Source organism: Oncorhynchus nerka, linkage group LG15 (genome assembly GCF_034236695.1).
Source record: "Oncorhynchus nerka isolate Pitt River linkage group LG15, Oner_Uvic_2.0, whole genome shotgun sequence".
Classification (NCBI taxonomy): domain Eukaryota; kingdom Metazoa; phylum Chordata; class Actinopteri; order Salmoniformes; family Salmonidae; genus Oncorhynchus; species Oncorhynchus nerka.
Window position 1 is genome coordinate 73709203 of NC_088410.1, and position 12547 is coordinate 73721749.

Below are 12547 nucleotides of genomic sequence, written 5' to 3' on the forward strand. Positions count from 1 at the left end.
TTGTGTTTCCAACTTGCGTAATGGATTGATTTTTCCATCCATTGTTCAATATGACTTGACCGGTGGCAGGCGTTTCAGTTGAGAGAGGTGACACCATCATATGCAAAGTACTCCACTCAGACATGGATACGGCTCCACTACAATAATACCTCACTAAGAGATAACACTGAAGTGGAACCATAGCAACAGTGATGTTGTGACCACATTTCCAGGTAGAGGGTATATAAGATACTGACCTCTCGCTGAAACTGTTTAATGAAATGAAAGAGCTGTTTGGACATTAGGAATGAACACCACAGAAAAGAAAGCACTGGTCTGTTCAGTAGGACAGGTTCACATAGAGGTGCAGTCCAAGATAATCCGATAACACACAGACAGCTGAGTAGGCTTTCTCGTTGCGAAAGTGGCATGTGTAAAATGAGTAGTATGACTAGTCTGTAAGATGAGAGGAGGGTGCACTGAGGCAGAGAAAGGTAAAGCTGGTGGAAAGTACCTGTATAAATAATTATTTGTCTTTTTGTACAAAACCTATTCTTTGATTGGGTTGTGAGGGTTGGAGGAAAAACAAATGGCTGTAATTTAACAAATGGAAGCTCAGTCAGGAAAAAAATGGAAAGGAAATGGTCATCTGACACAAAATAGTCCAACATGTTTAAGTGTATGATCAAATACGTTCACATCTCAACCACGAATGCAGTCTGTTACACAGCAATTATGACACAAATATGATACGCCTGTTAAAGTTAAAGTGTCTATCATAAGTATTCCCCCCTTGGATTTCCTCCTATTTTATTGTGTTACAAAGTGGGATTACAATGTATTTAATTGTAATTTTTTTCTTCAACGATTTATACAAAATAATGTCAAAGTGAAATAAAAATTCCATTTTTTTTATTTTTTATTATTAATTAAAATTAAAAACAAGTATATCTTCATTAAATAAGTATTCACCCCCCCTGAGACAATACATCCCACTGGGCACAGACGTCAGTTTTGATTTACATTTGGTGGAGTTGTCAACTTCGTGAATTCCAAATATATAAACAAAATATCCTTGCATTGATTACTTTTTGCAAATCCAATTCGTTTTCCACGTTGATTTAATGTTATCACATAGATTTTTTGGGGGTTCAAACTGTTTTGCCCAGTGGGATCTTAGAAACACCTTTGGCAGTGATTACTGCTGTGAGTCTTCTTTATAGAACACGTTTGGGTATACTTCTTGGGTAAGTCTCATAGGGGCCGATTCAGACTTAGGAATTTGACGTTCCCACTGACGCCTTTCCTATGCACTTCTCAGTATTTGGTGTTCAGACATACCTTATTAAGACGCTTAATGCGCTCTGTAGGTATGGCTGCCTTGTGCGCTCTGAATAATTTAATTCAACCCCTGAAAATCCTCCCACTTGCTGGCCAACAGATTTTCTCGTGGAGTTTTCATTCAATAGGGTTTTCAGTACATTTATCTTAAGCCACCCCTTTAAAGACAGTGTACCTTTAAGTTTGAATTTTGTTGACAGACTCACTAGAATATATCGAGAGAACGGCTTCAGAATATTAGGTATCAATGAATGAAAGCCATCTAAATATATGCATATTCTTCTTTGTTTCAGCACCAATTGGTAGGTTAAAAAAATACTCTGATCTTGCAGATTATTTAGGTTAAGGAAAATACTGGAAAATACTGAAAATGGTGGTTTAATTCATTCTGAAAATTGTCACATTCAGTTCCTCAATCCATGATAATGTTGAAAGATTACTGTATATACAGTAGAATTATAATAGGGAGAATAGTGTACAATAGTAGGCTATACCCTCGTCTATTGCCTGCACAAACCATGGAACACAAACCATGGAACTGTGTGACGACACAGCCAAGTATTGCGCCATGCGTCAGGTTCAAACCATTACGGCTTGGTCTCCGCGCTGCTCCATTATGAATTAATTAGCATACATTTATTTTTATATACAGTATCATCAATTGTCACTAATGATCTTCAGCAACAACCTCAAGGCCATGACGGTGTTTAACAGAGGAAGCAATGAAGGTAAACTAAACAATGTAATTAAATGGAATGATAACGTAGGCTTTACCATCTGAAGGGAACTAACAGGAAATTGACAGTTGAATATGTGTGGTTATTATGCCTACTGACAACCAATACTGATAGTGGCTATTAAAAATGCTAGAAATAGGAAACAGAGAAAGTCTGGGTAGCCTATAATTAACACATTCGAGAGTGCCCATTCCTGCAAGTTAAAAGCCCTTACAATTGACATTTTGCATAATGGCACAACAATTCATAAACTTTACCGTGGGTATGTTGATATGCTCCTGTTTGCTGCCATATAACTGGTTTCACATTTGTCTCCAGCGATTATAAGGTAAAATAGATCTAAAACAAGTGTAATTTATATTTACAATTCCCTTAGCCTCATTTACCTAGATCTTATCAATAGCTCTTAACAAGTTGTAAATTACATTGCATGGAAAATAGTATTATTTCTATCGGAAAAAATTAAGTAGATGCTTTTTCCACTTGGAATTGGTCGGTTTGCTAGACCTTATTTATGGTTTTCTCGTGTGTAAATGTGGTGGAATTATTAGGGAATTAAATCAAGATCAGAATACGTCATATCTGTAAACACAAATCCGCCACACCTTCATTTATTAGATCTTCACCAAATGAATAGCGGGTTCCATTTACGGGCGCTTAACTTGGGTTCGAATCGGCCCCTTAGTGCTGTGCACAATTGGATTATGCCATATTATGCCATTATTCTTTTCAAAATTCTTCAAGCTCTGTCAAGTTTGTTGTTGATCATTGCTAGACAGCCATTTTCAAGTCTTGCCATAGATTTTCAAGACGATTTAAGTCAAAACTGTACTCAGGAACATTCAATGTAGTCTTGGTAAGCAATTCCAGTGTATATTTTGCCTTTTGTTTTAGGTTATTGTCCTGCTGAAAGGGGAAATTGTCTCTGGTGGAAAGGAGACTAAACCAGGTTTTCCTCTATGATTTTACTAGTGCTTAGCTCCGCTCCATTTCTTTTTATCCTGAAAAACTCCCATCCCTGCCAATTACGAGCATACCCATATCATGATGCAGCCACCACCATGTTTGAAAATATGGAGAGTGGCACTCAGAGATGTGTTGGATTTGCCTCACACATAGCGGTTTGTATTCAGAACAAAAAGTGAATTCATTTGACACATTTTTCTGTACAGGCTTTCTTCTTTTCCCTCTGTCATTTAGGTTAGTATTGTGGAGTAACTACAATAATGTTAATCCGGCCTCAGTTTTCTCCTATCACAGCCATTATCCTCTGTAACGGTTTTAAAATCCCCATTGGCATGGTGAAGTCCCTGAGCAGTTTCCTTCCTCTCTGGCAACTCAGTTAGGAAGGCGCCTGTATCTTTGTAGTGACTTAGTGTATTGATACACCATCCAAAGCCTAATTAGTAACTTTACCATGCTTAAAGGGATATTCAGTGTCTGCTTTTTTTTTACCCATCTACCAATTGGTGCCCTTCTTTGCAAGGCATTGGAAAACCTCTCTGGTTTTTGTGGTTGAATTATTACTTAGGCTTTCCATAACATATGGGTTGAATACTTATATAACCAATACATTTTAGTTATGTATTTTTGTTTATTTGTAAACATTTGTAGAAATGTATTTTCACTTTGATGTTATAGAGTATTTTCTGTAGATCAATGACAAAAAAAATCACAATAAATCCCTTTAAATCCCACTTTGTAAAGCAACTAAATGTAAGGGGGTAAATAATTATGATAGACACTTCTCTGATTTGCTTTAAAAGAGTGTTCAGTAACTGATTCGGTGACAACAAAATCATAGAAAAACAATGTAAAAATATAATGTTGTTAAACAACTGACATGAAAATTAAATTGCGGTAACAGTAAATTAGTGCTTTTTTGAGGTTGGTTCGGTTCATATAGAGCTGCTGCCTATGCTGTCTGACTTAATCACTATTTTAGTAGTTCTTCAAAGTAAATAAGGCATACTTAGATCAAATATTTTTAGGTAGATGTAACTCGTGAAGCAACTACTCTCTATCCCTTCTGATCGAGCATTCTTCTGTCTCTTTTCTTGACCTCTGTGTCTGCCACACACTAACGCAACGTAACAGGCGTAAAAGAAACACACAGACGGACAAGTAGGCGCAATGGATTATCATCATTGTAGTTAATTACCATGTTTTCTGCACTTAACTATGTAGAATATTGGCCTGTTGGAAACTACAACTCCCAACACAGTTCAGTTCAGGCTTCACACAGTTCAGGCTTGATCTGCTTTATCGCTAGAGAAACTGTGCAATGTTTATATTGAGCTGACAGAAGAAGAATAAAACAAAATGGAACAAAATGCAATTCAAATAATTTAAACTAAATTACAGTTAATTGCCCGGCACTACTGAGTAAATTAAACTGCAGTAGTCTCTTAAAGAGAGAAATGGAAGAAAGAGGCCAGTCTTTCCTGAAAAGCCAGCATTGTCAATGCTCAAAATATTTACAGAAATCGGTTCAATCCCCACTTTTTTCTGCTTCCCTGGTGGTGGAAGTATGTTTCATTTGATACCCTCTGTATATCTGTTTATCCACTGGGCAGATATTTTGGCTGCCTTCTCTCCGGGCCTAGTCTTTCAGCAGCCCCAGCTTCCTAAGTGCCTCTCGTCTGTCTTCTCCCATGCTGGGCATCATCACCACACTGAAGCCTGGGCAGTGCAGGGTCTTGTGGGGGGACACTGGCTGAGCAGCGGGGGTTGTTTTCACCTGTTCTGAGGCTTTGTTGAGAGCAGATGGGGTGCAACGTCCACCCTCCCTCTGGCTGCCCAGGGTGGCGGAGCGGGGATCAGGATGTATCCCATGGTCGGCCATGTAGCTCCCAAGCCCCACCCCTGAGCGCTCCAGGGTGGCAGCTTTGACCCCACTGGGTTTGGACGGGTGTGAGAGGGGGGCGGTGGGCTGCTCCTCACTAGAGCGATGGAGGAAGCTGCTGCTACTTTTTACTGGCCTGCTGTTAGATTCTCTGGGTCCCTGGGAGGTAGTTGAGGGCTGGCTTCTTGTTGGGTTACCATGAGGTGGAGCTTTGACTCCCACACGGGCTGAAGTTAGTTCCAAGGAGGAGTGAGATTTGGAGGTGCACAGTGGTGTAACATGCTCAGGTTGGGACTCATTATTGTCTCTCAGGAGCCCCAGCTTTTGTAAGGCATCATTTCTCACCTTCTGTGGGTCCGACAAACGCCTGTCCCTGGGCAATGAGCCCAAGGAAGGGGCACTGGAGTCCGTAGTGGGGTTAGCAGTAACCCTTTGGGTATTCACAGCAATGTGGGAAGGGATTTTGGGGGGTTTTGGGAACACAACTGGAGGACTGGCCTTGTGCTTGCTGGGCTCCCGGGGGAGTATCCCCTGGGCTGGGGTGACTGAGCAGCCTCTGGGTGTGCTTCCATGATGCGGGTGAATGGGTATGTCTGACGCAGAGGGCTGCCTGTTCCAGTCTCTGGTCTCAGCTGTGGGACTTTGAGGAGTTCTCTTCATGGAGGCACTCTTCCTCAGCTGCACTAGGGCTTCATAGGACAGAGGGCCTCTGGGTGAAGGAGGTGGTCTCTGACCAGGGTAGTCTTTGAGCTTTAACGGAGGGGGAATCACAACAACATTGACCTCAGGGGGTAAACAAGGGTGGTTGCCCTGACATGACATGTTGTCCAAGGCAGTGACCTGGGGCTTTGAGAGAGAGTTCTCCTTATCTTGGGGTATGCCTGGCCTAGCCTTTGGCAGGATGCAGGAGGTGCTGTTGGCCAGGATGAACGGAGTAGGAACCAGGTAACCGTTCTGCTCTCTGGGATATTTTGATACATCTGAAAAAGAAACAAAATTCTCATTAGATGCTTTCGATATTCAAGAGGATCTAATTTCCTCCTGGGCAGGTCACTCACTGTTGAGTTTGTTTTGGCCCATGGAGGCAGAGAGGTGGGCCATCTTGGTGGCCACATTGCCAGGGGTGGGCAGGCGGTCAGGCTCATCATTGGATAGTCCACTGTCCTCCTCAGTCTCTAGGGACTCTATGGTCTCTTCCAAGAACATGAGACATGCCCTCTCCTCAGCAGACAGGTGCTCAAAGCTATCGTCACTCTGCAAGACACACAAGACCAATTTAAAAACACTTAAAACCCCACAACACGCTTAAGGTATTGTCAATTCAGTTCATTCTGAGCTGTTTAGTTCTATGTGAGATGCAGTCATTTGTCATAAAATGTATTTAGCAAAACTTATTTTGCGGGTTCAGGAATACAATTAGAGAAATGTGAGGATAACAAATGTACTTACAAATCCAGAGTTCATGCTGACAACACTGTCACAGCTGCCTGCACTGTCCATGCCAGTCATTGTCTCTATGGCGACACCACCCGGCCATGTGTCACTCTTAGGCATTGTAAGGATGAAGGTGTCCAAGGTAGTAATAGAAGTTGGTAGTAGAAAACCTTTCTCTCTCTCTCTGTTAAAAATAAATACAAAACATTAATTACACTTGGGTACTTTGATAATACCACACATTCCTATTTCACATGTTCTTATCTAATTATCCACAAATAAAACTTAGCTAATCAATTATTATAATCCGTTTCACATAATCTATTGTCTCCCTATCAAACTCTCTCACACACACACACCTTTCTAAACCTTTTTATATCACAGGCAGATCTCCTTACATAACCATGTGAGTGATTCACACAGAACTGATGAATGGGTTGCAGAGCTAGTGGAGAATAACAGGGTATCCTGGCTAAATCTATTTCTGTGAGATATCTTAGCTAACTACTCTCCTGGTCACATGTGACTCAGATTACAGCACATACTACTCTAATCTCCTTCCGAAGGATCAATTTCAGCAAGAATGAAAGGCAATACAAATGATATCCCTCCTTAACGCTGCATCCTACTTAACCATATACCTGTTGGGATAGATAAAGTAGCTTGTTTGTTAAATTATGCCTTTGAAAATGTAGAATGATGTAGGTAATTGTTGAACAATGTCTTTCACACCATTTTCCATATTATGTGTGAATGCACAACAAACAGATATATGAACCTGTAATTAAATAGTCTGAGAGTCTGATATCATAATAAAGTACTCCTTGATTGAGGGGTGTTTTAGAAGAAATGCCGCTGGAGTGGTTTCAACGCCTGAGTGGTGCGCCTAAGTAGGTCAGTAGAGAGACAATAGCCGTTCTGTTCACTGCTCAGGATTTGTTACTCCATACCAGGCAATTTCCCTGTGGAAGTTAAGTCCTCTATCTACAGGCATTTATGTAAAATTTCTATCCAAATCTCTATCTGCTCTTGAAATGTGATTTTGAATGTAACAATGTTCGTGATAATGTTTATTGTCTTTTAACCTGTGCGAATCGGGACTGATCTAATGCAAATAGCAGGCCAGTGGCACCTCAAGCAGACACTGTAGAGCACACAGCCTCATCTATTCTGATTCACAACACAGGTGTGACAAAAGTGAACAATACAGTCAATACTGGATAGAAAGGTAATCAAATGTCTTATCCATGGTTATCAGTCTCCTACTGTATAACACATTCCAATGTTCCTTATAGATGTTTCACCAGATATGAGATATGCAAAAGATATGAAATGAATAACCTCCATTGTGTTTTGTGTTACATATTTCAGAGGTTTAACCAAGACACACAAAAGACTTTAACCCTCATGCCCCTATCATGCCAATGTGTATGATGAGCCTGCCCTATGGCTGAAAGAAGGGAAAATAGATGCAGGTTATCACCACACAGTATTATCAGTTGTGGTACAGTATTTACAGAGATTAGCTATATCACACAGGTGCTGTGACAACATGCTAATTTCTTCAGAATGATAGATCTCAGATCATCTAGTTAATCATTACTTCAACTCACCACTTCTGACATAGAAGTACATATACTTATTAGCGAGAAGAACGTTCCTGTCAACTGCTCGAAGGGCTTACTCATGGTTTGGCTCATATTGAATACAACCCATATGTGTCTGTGATGGTGAGTCACCTGACACACAATGGAAAAACAAACGTGTCATTCTCCATCAATTCAGGACAAACTATATTGTAAACATTCTTGCATGATTTGCTCAAACATACACATGCACTGGGGGCAATAACATAATAAGGGGATTAACACTTTGTTGTCATAAGGCAGGTTTAAATTTGCGAGCAGATATTCAACACCATGGTCAATGTCTTTTTCTGATCTTGACACTCCCATTGGACTCAGTATGTTAGTACAGAGGCAATTGTATAACTAGTGAGTAAATGTATGCCGTGCTGGTCTTGTGTCTTATTCAAGAAGGTCAATTGATATGTATTATCAATAGTTGCCATACAATCTAGGCAATATACAGTAGCCATGCAAATAGTTTACAGCTAAATCTATGTAGGCTATACATTTGTTTTAATTTCAAGAATCATTCAGAATCATTATTTTATCATATAACAATATACAAGTAGCTATTCTCTAATGTATTATAATTAAGCTTACCTGTAATTTGTTGCAATTTTACAGGAGTTGTGCTAATAACCCCACATTCCATCAATTGCGCAGGGCTTGTCCGTCCACCTGTTGCCTGCCTGTACCGTCTGCGCTTCTGTTCAGCACCTTGCTACTACAGGTGATAATAAACCATGTGCTACACGTTCTTAACCAATCATAGGACAGTACACCTAAGCTGTTGACGCTTCATTCAAGCTACACATCTATGTAGTAGTAGGTTAACTACATGTTTTAGTGGTGTTAACCTTGATCCTTGAATCAGTAAGCAATTTTGTTATAGTATCTACAAAAATGCCTACCACTAGCGTTTTATATTCTCAGAATACCTGTGTGGGAATGTCCCTGAATGTAGTGTGTCACTGATGTCATGCACAGGATTCCAATCCTATTGTTGGAGATTGAAGGATCCTTAAAATAACATGTCTAATCCGGTTGGCAATGATTAAATTGATTTAATCATGTTTGTAGGATTGGGATTCATTATAACTGCCTTTGGTCAGTGAATAATTATGGACTGTTAAGGCTATACAGCAAACTATCAACCAAGATAAAATATTACCCATGACAAATTATTAAAGTGAATTGTGCAAGATAAAAAGAAAATATACAATATATATATACTGCAATAGCATTGCCCTGTCATAGCCTTTTTGCTGACTTCCTAAAATACTTCCAATTAAATATTCACTGGCTCACCAGTGTGAGTTTGAAATCAATCCCATCTGCATTGTACAGGGTTTATTATAAGGAAAACAAATCTAAGCAGCATTACTGTATTCAGTTAGGGGGAAATTTCATCCTGAGTTAAGTGTGCGTAAATGGAACATAATTCCCTTTTTTCCACTTGACGCTATGCATATTCTGACCTTGAACTTAAGCATGAAAAAAGCATGCTATTTACCCGCTATTAGTTTGGGGCCGAAATCGAATAAATGAAGGAGTGGCAGAGGTTTGTCTACAGGTAAGCTATATTCTGACCTTGACTTAATTACATAATAATTCCACCACCTTTATGAACGAGGAAACCATGAATAAGGTATAGCAAACAAACCTGTTTCAAGTGGGAAAAGCATCTACCTTATTTTTAATAACATTATTATAAATATAAATAACATTATTCTCCATGCACTGTAATTTACAACTTGATGAGAGAAATGTTTCTGGTAGCCTTCCACACGTTTCCCACAATAAGTTGGGTGAATTTTGGCCCATTCCTCCGGACAGAGCTGGTGTAACTGAGTCAGGTTTGTAGGCCTCCTTGCTCGTAAACACTTTTTCAGTTCTGCCCACAAAACTTCTATGGGATTGAGGTCAAGGCTTTGTGATGGCCACTCCAATACCTTGACTTTGTTGTCCTTAAGCCATTTTTCCACAAGTTTGGAAGAATGCTTGGGGTCATTGTCCATTTGGAAGACCCATTTGCGATCAAGCTTTAACTTCCTGACTGATGTCTTGAGATGTTGCTTCAATATATCCACATAATGTTCCATCCTCATGATGCCATCTATTTTGTGAAGTGCACCAGTCCCTCCTGTAGCAAAGCACCCCCACAACATGATGCTGCCACCCCCGTGCTTCACAGTTGGGATGGTGTTCTTCGGCTTGCAAGCCTCCCCCTTTTTCCTCCAAACATAACCATATTCATTATGAGAGGTCGACCGATTATGATTTTTCAACACCGATACCGATTATTGGAGGACCAAAAAAGCCGATACCGATTAATCGTCTGATTTATATAAATATATAACTCTAAATATAAATATATATATATATATAAATATATATAAATATATAAATATAAAAATATATATATATGTATATATATATGAATATATATAAATATATATATAAATATATATAAAAATATAAATAAATATATAAATATAAAAAAATATATAATATATATATATATATATATATATATATATATAAATATATGTATAAATATATATATAAATATATATATAAATAAATATATATATAAATATATATATATATAAATAAATATATAAATATAAATATATATATACGGATATATATATGAATATATATAAATATATATAAAAATATAAATAAATATATAAATATAAATAAATATATAAATATATATATATAAATATATCTTTAAGTATATATATAAATATATAAATATATATATAAAAATATTTATAAATATAAATACATTTATAAATATATATAAATAAATATATAAATAAATATATAAAAATGTATATATAAATATAAATAAATATATAAAAAATATATATAAATATATATCAATATATAAATATAAATAAATATAAACACACACACACACACAGAAAGTGACAATTACAACAATACTGAATGAACACTTATTTTAACTTTAACTTAATATAATACATAAATAAAATCTATTTAGTCTCAAATAAATAATGAAATATGTTCAATTTGGTTTAAATAATGCAAAAACACAGTGTTGGAGAAGAAAGTAAAAGTGCAATATGTGCCATGTAAAAAAGCTAACGTTTAAGTTCCTTGCTCAGAACATGAGGACATATAAAAGCTGGTGGTTCCTTTTAACATGAGTCTTCAATATTCGCAGTGAAGAAGTTTTAGATTGTAGTTATTATAGGAATTGTAGGACTATTTCTCTCTATACCATTTGTATTTCATATACCGTTAAATATTGGATGTTCTTATAGGCACTATAGTATTGCTTTTTTCGCAAATGTGCTTGTTAAATCACCACCCGTTTGGCGAAGTAGGCTGTGATTCGATGATAAATTAACAGGCACCGCATTGATTATCTGCCACGCAGGACAAGCTAGTTAAACTAGTAATATCGTCAACCATGTGCAGTTAACTAGTGATTATGTTAAGATTGATTGTTTTTTAAAGGATAAGTTTAATGCTAGCTAGCAACTTACCTTGGCTCCTTGCTGCACTTGCGTAACAGGTGGTCAGCCTGCCATGCAGTCTCCTCGCGGAGTGCAATCTAATCGGAGTCCAAAAATGCTGATTACCGATTGTTATAAAAACTTGACGTCGGGCCCTCATATATATATATATATAAATCAGACAATTAATCGGTATCGGCTTCATTTGGTCCTCCAATAATCGGTATCGGTGTTGAAAAATCATAATCGGTCGACCTCTAATAATGAATATGGTTATGTTTGGAGGAAAAAGGGGGAGGCTTGCAAGCCGAAGAACACCATCCCAACCGTGAAGCACGGGGGTGGCAGCATCATGTTGTGGGGGTGCTTTGCTACAGGAGGGACTGGTGCACTTCACAAAATAGATGGCTTTATGAGGATGGAACATTATGTGGATATATTGAAGCAACATCTCAAGACATTCGTCCGGAAGTTAAAGCTTGATCGCAAATGGGTCTTCCAAATGGACAATGGAAGAATGCTTGGGGTCAAACTTGTGGCAAAATGGCTTAAGGACAACAAAGTCAAGGTATTGGAGTTGCCATCAGAAAGCCTTGACTTCAATCCCATAGAAAATATGTGGGCAGAACTGAAAAAGTGTGTGCGAGCAAGGAGGCCTACAAACCTGACTCAGTTACACCAGCTCTGTCAGGAGGAATGGGCCAAAATTCACCCAACTTATTGTGGGAAACTTGTGGAAGGCTACCAGAAACATTTGACCCAAGTTAAACAATTTAAAGGCAATGCTACCAAATACTAATTGAGTGTATGTAAACTTCTGACCCACTGGGAATGTGATGAAGGAAACAAAAGCTGAAATAAATCATTATCTCTACTATTATTCTGACTTTTCACATTCTTAAAATAAAGTGGTGATCCTAACTGACCTAAGGCAGGGAATTTTTACTCTGAATAAATGTCAAGAATTGTGAAACTGAGTTTAAATGTATTTGGCTAAGGTGTATGTAAACTTCTGACTTCAACTGTACACTAATCTTCTAACATTACCATTGGTTGAAGAACTGAATGTGGCAATTTTCAAACCATTTTTTC

At 38.0% G+C, this 12547-nt stretch overlaps 1 protein-coding gene across 1 annotated transcript; it reads right to left on the bottom strand.

The window, feature by feature from the left end:
• Positions 1-629: 629 nt before the first annotated feature.
• LOC115143733 (specifically androgen-regulated gene protein-like) lies at positions 630-8656 on the bottom strand. The gene is made up of 4 exons (XM_029684205.2): positions 8565-8656; positions 6352-6520; positions 5961-6156; positions 630-5882 (listed from the first exon to the last, which is right to left on the bottom strand). Exons 2-4 carry the CDS (start codon positions 6454-6456, stop codon positions 4660-4662), a joined length of 1524 nt encoding a protein of 507 aa, XP_029540065.1. The 5' UTR covers positions 6457-6520; positions 8565-8656; the 3' UTR covers positions 630-4659.
• Between the last annotated feature and the right edge of the window lie 3891 nt (positions 8657-12547).

Bases quoted from the DNA above. Each gene is read 5' to 3' on its own strand.
- LOC115143733 (XM_029684205.2), bottom strand. From the start codon at position 6,456: ATGCCTAAGAGTGACACATGGCCGGGTGGTGTCGCCATAGAGACAATG. The intron at 6,157-6,351 runs GTAAGTACATTT...TGTGTCTTGCAG, and splicing joins TCAGCATGAACTCTGGATTT to AGTGACGATAGCTTTGAGCA. The intron at 5,883-5,960 runs GTGAGTGACCTG...TTTCTTTTTCAG, and splicing joins GGGCCAAAACAAACTCAACA to ATGTATCAAAATATCCCAGA.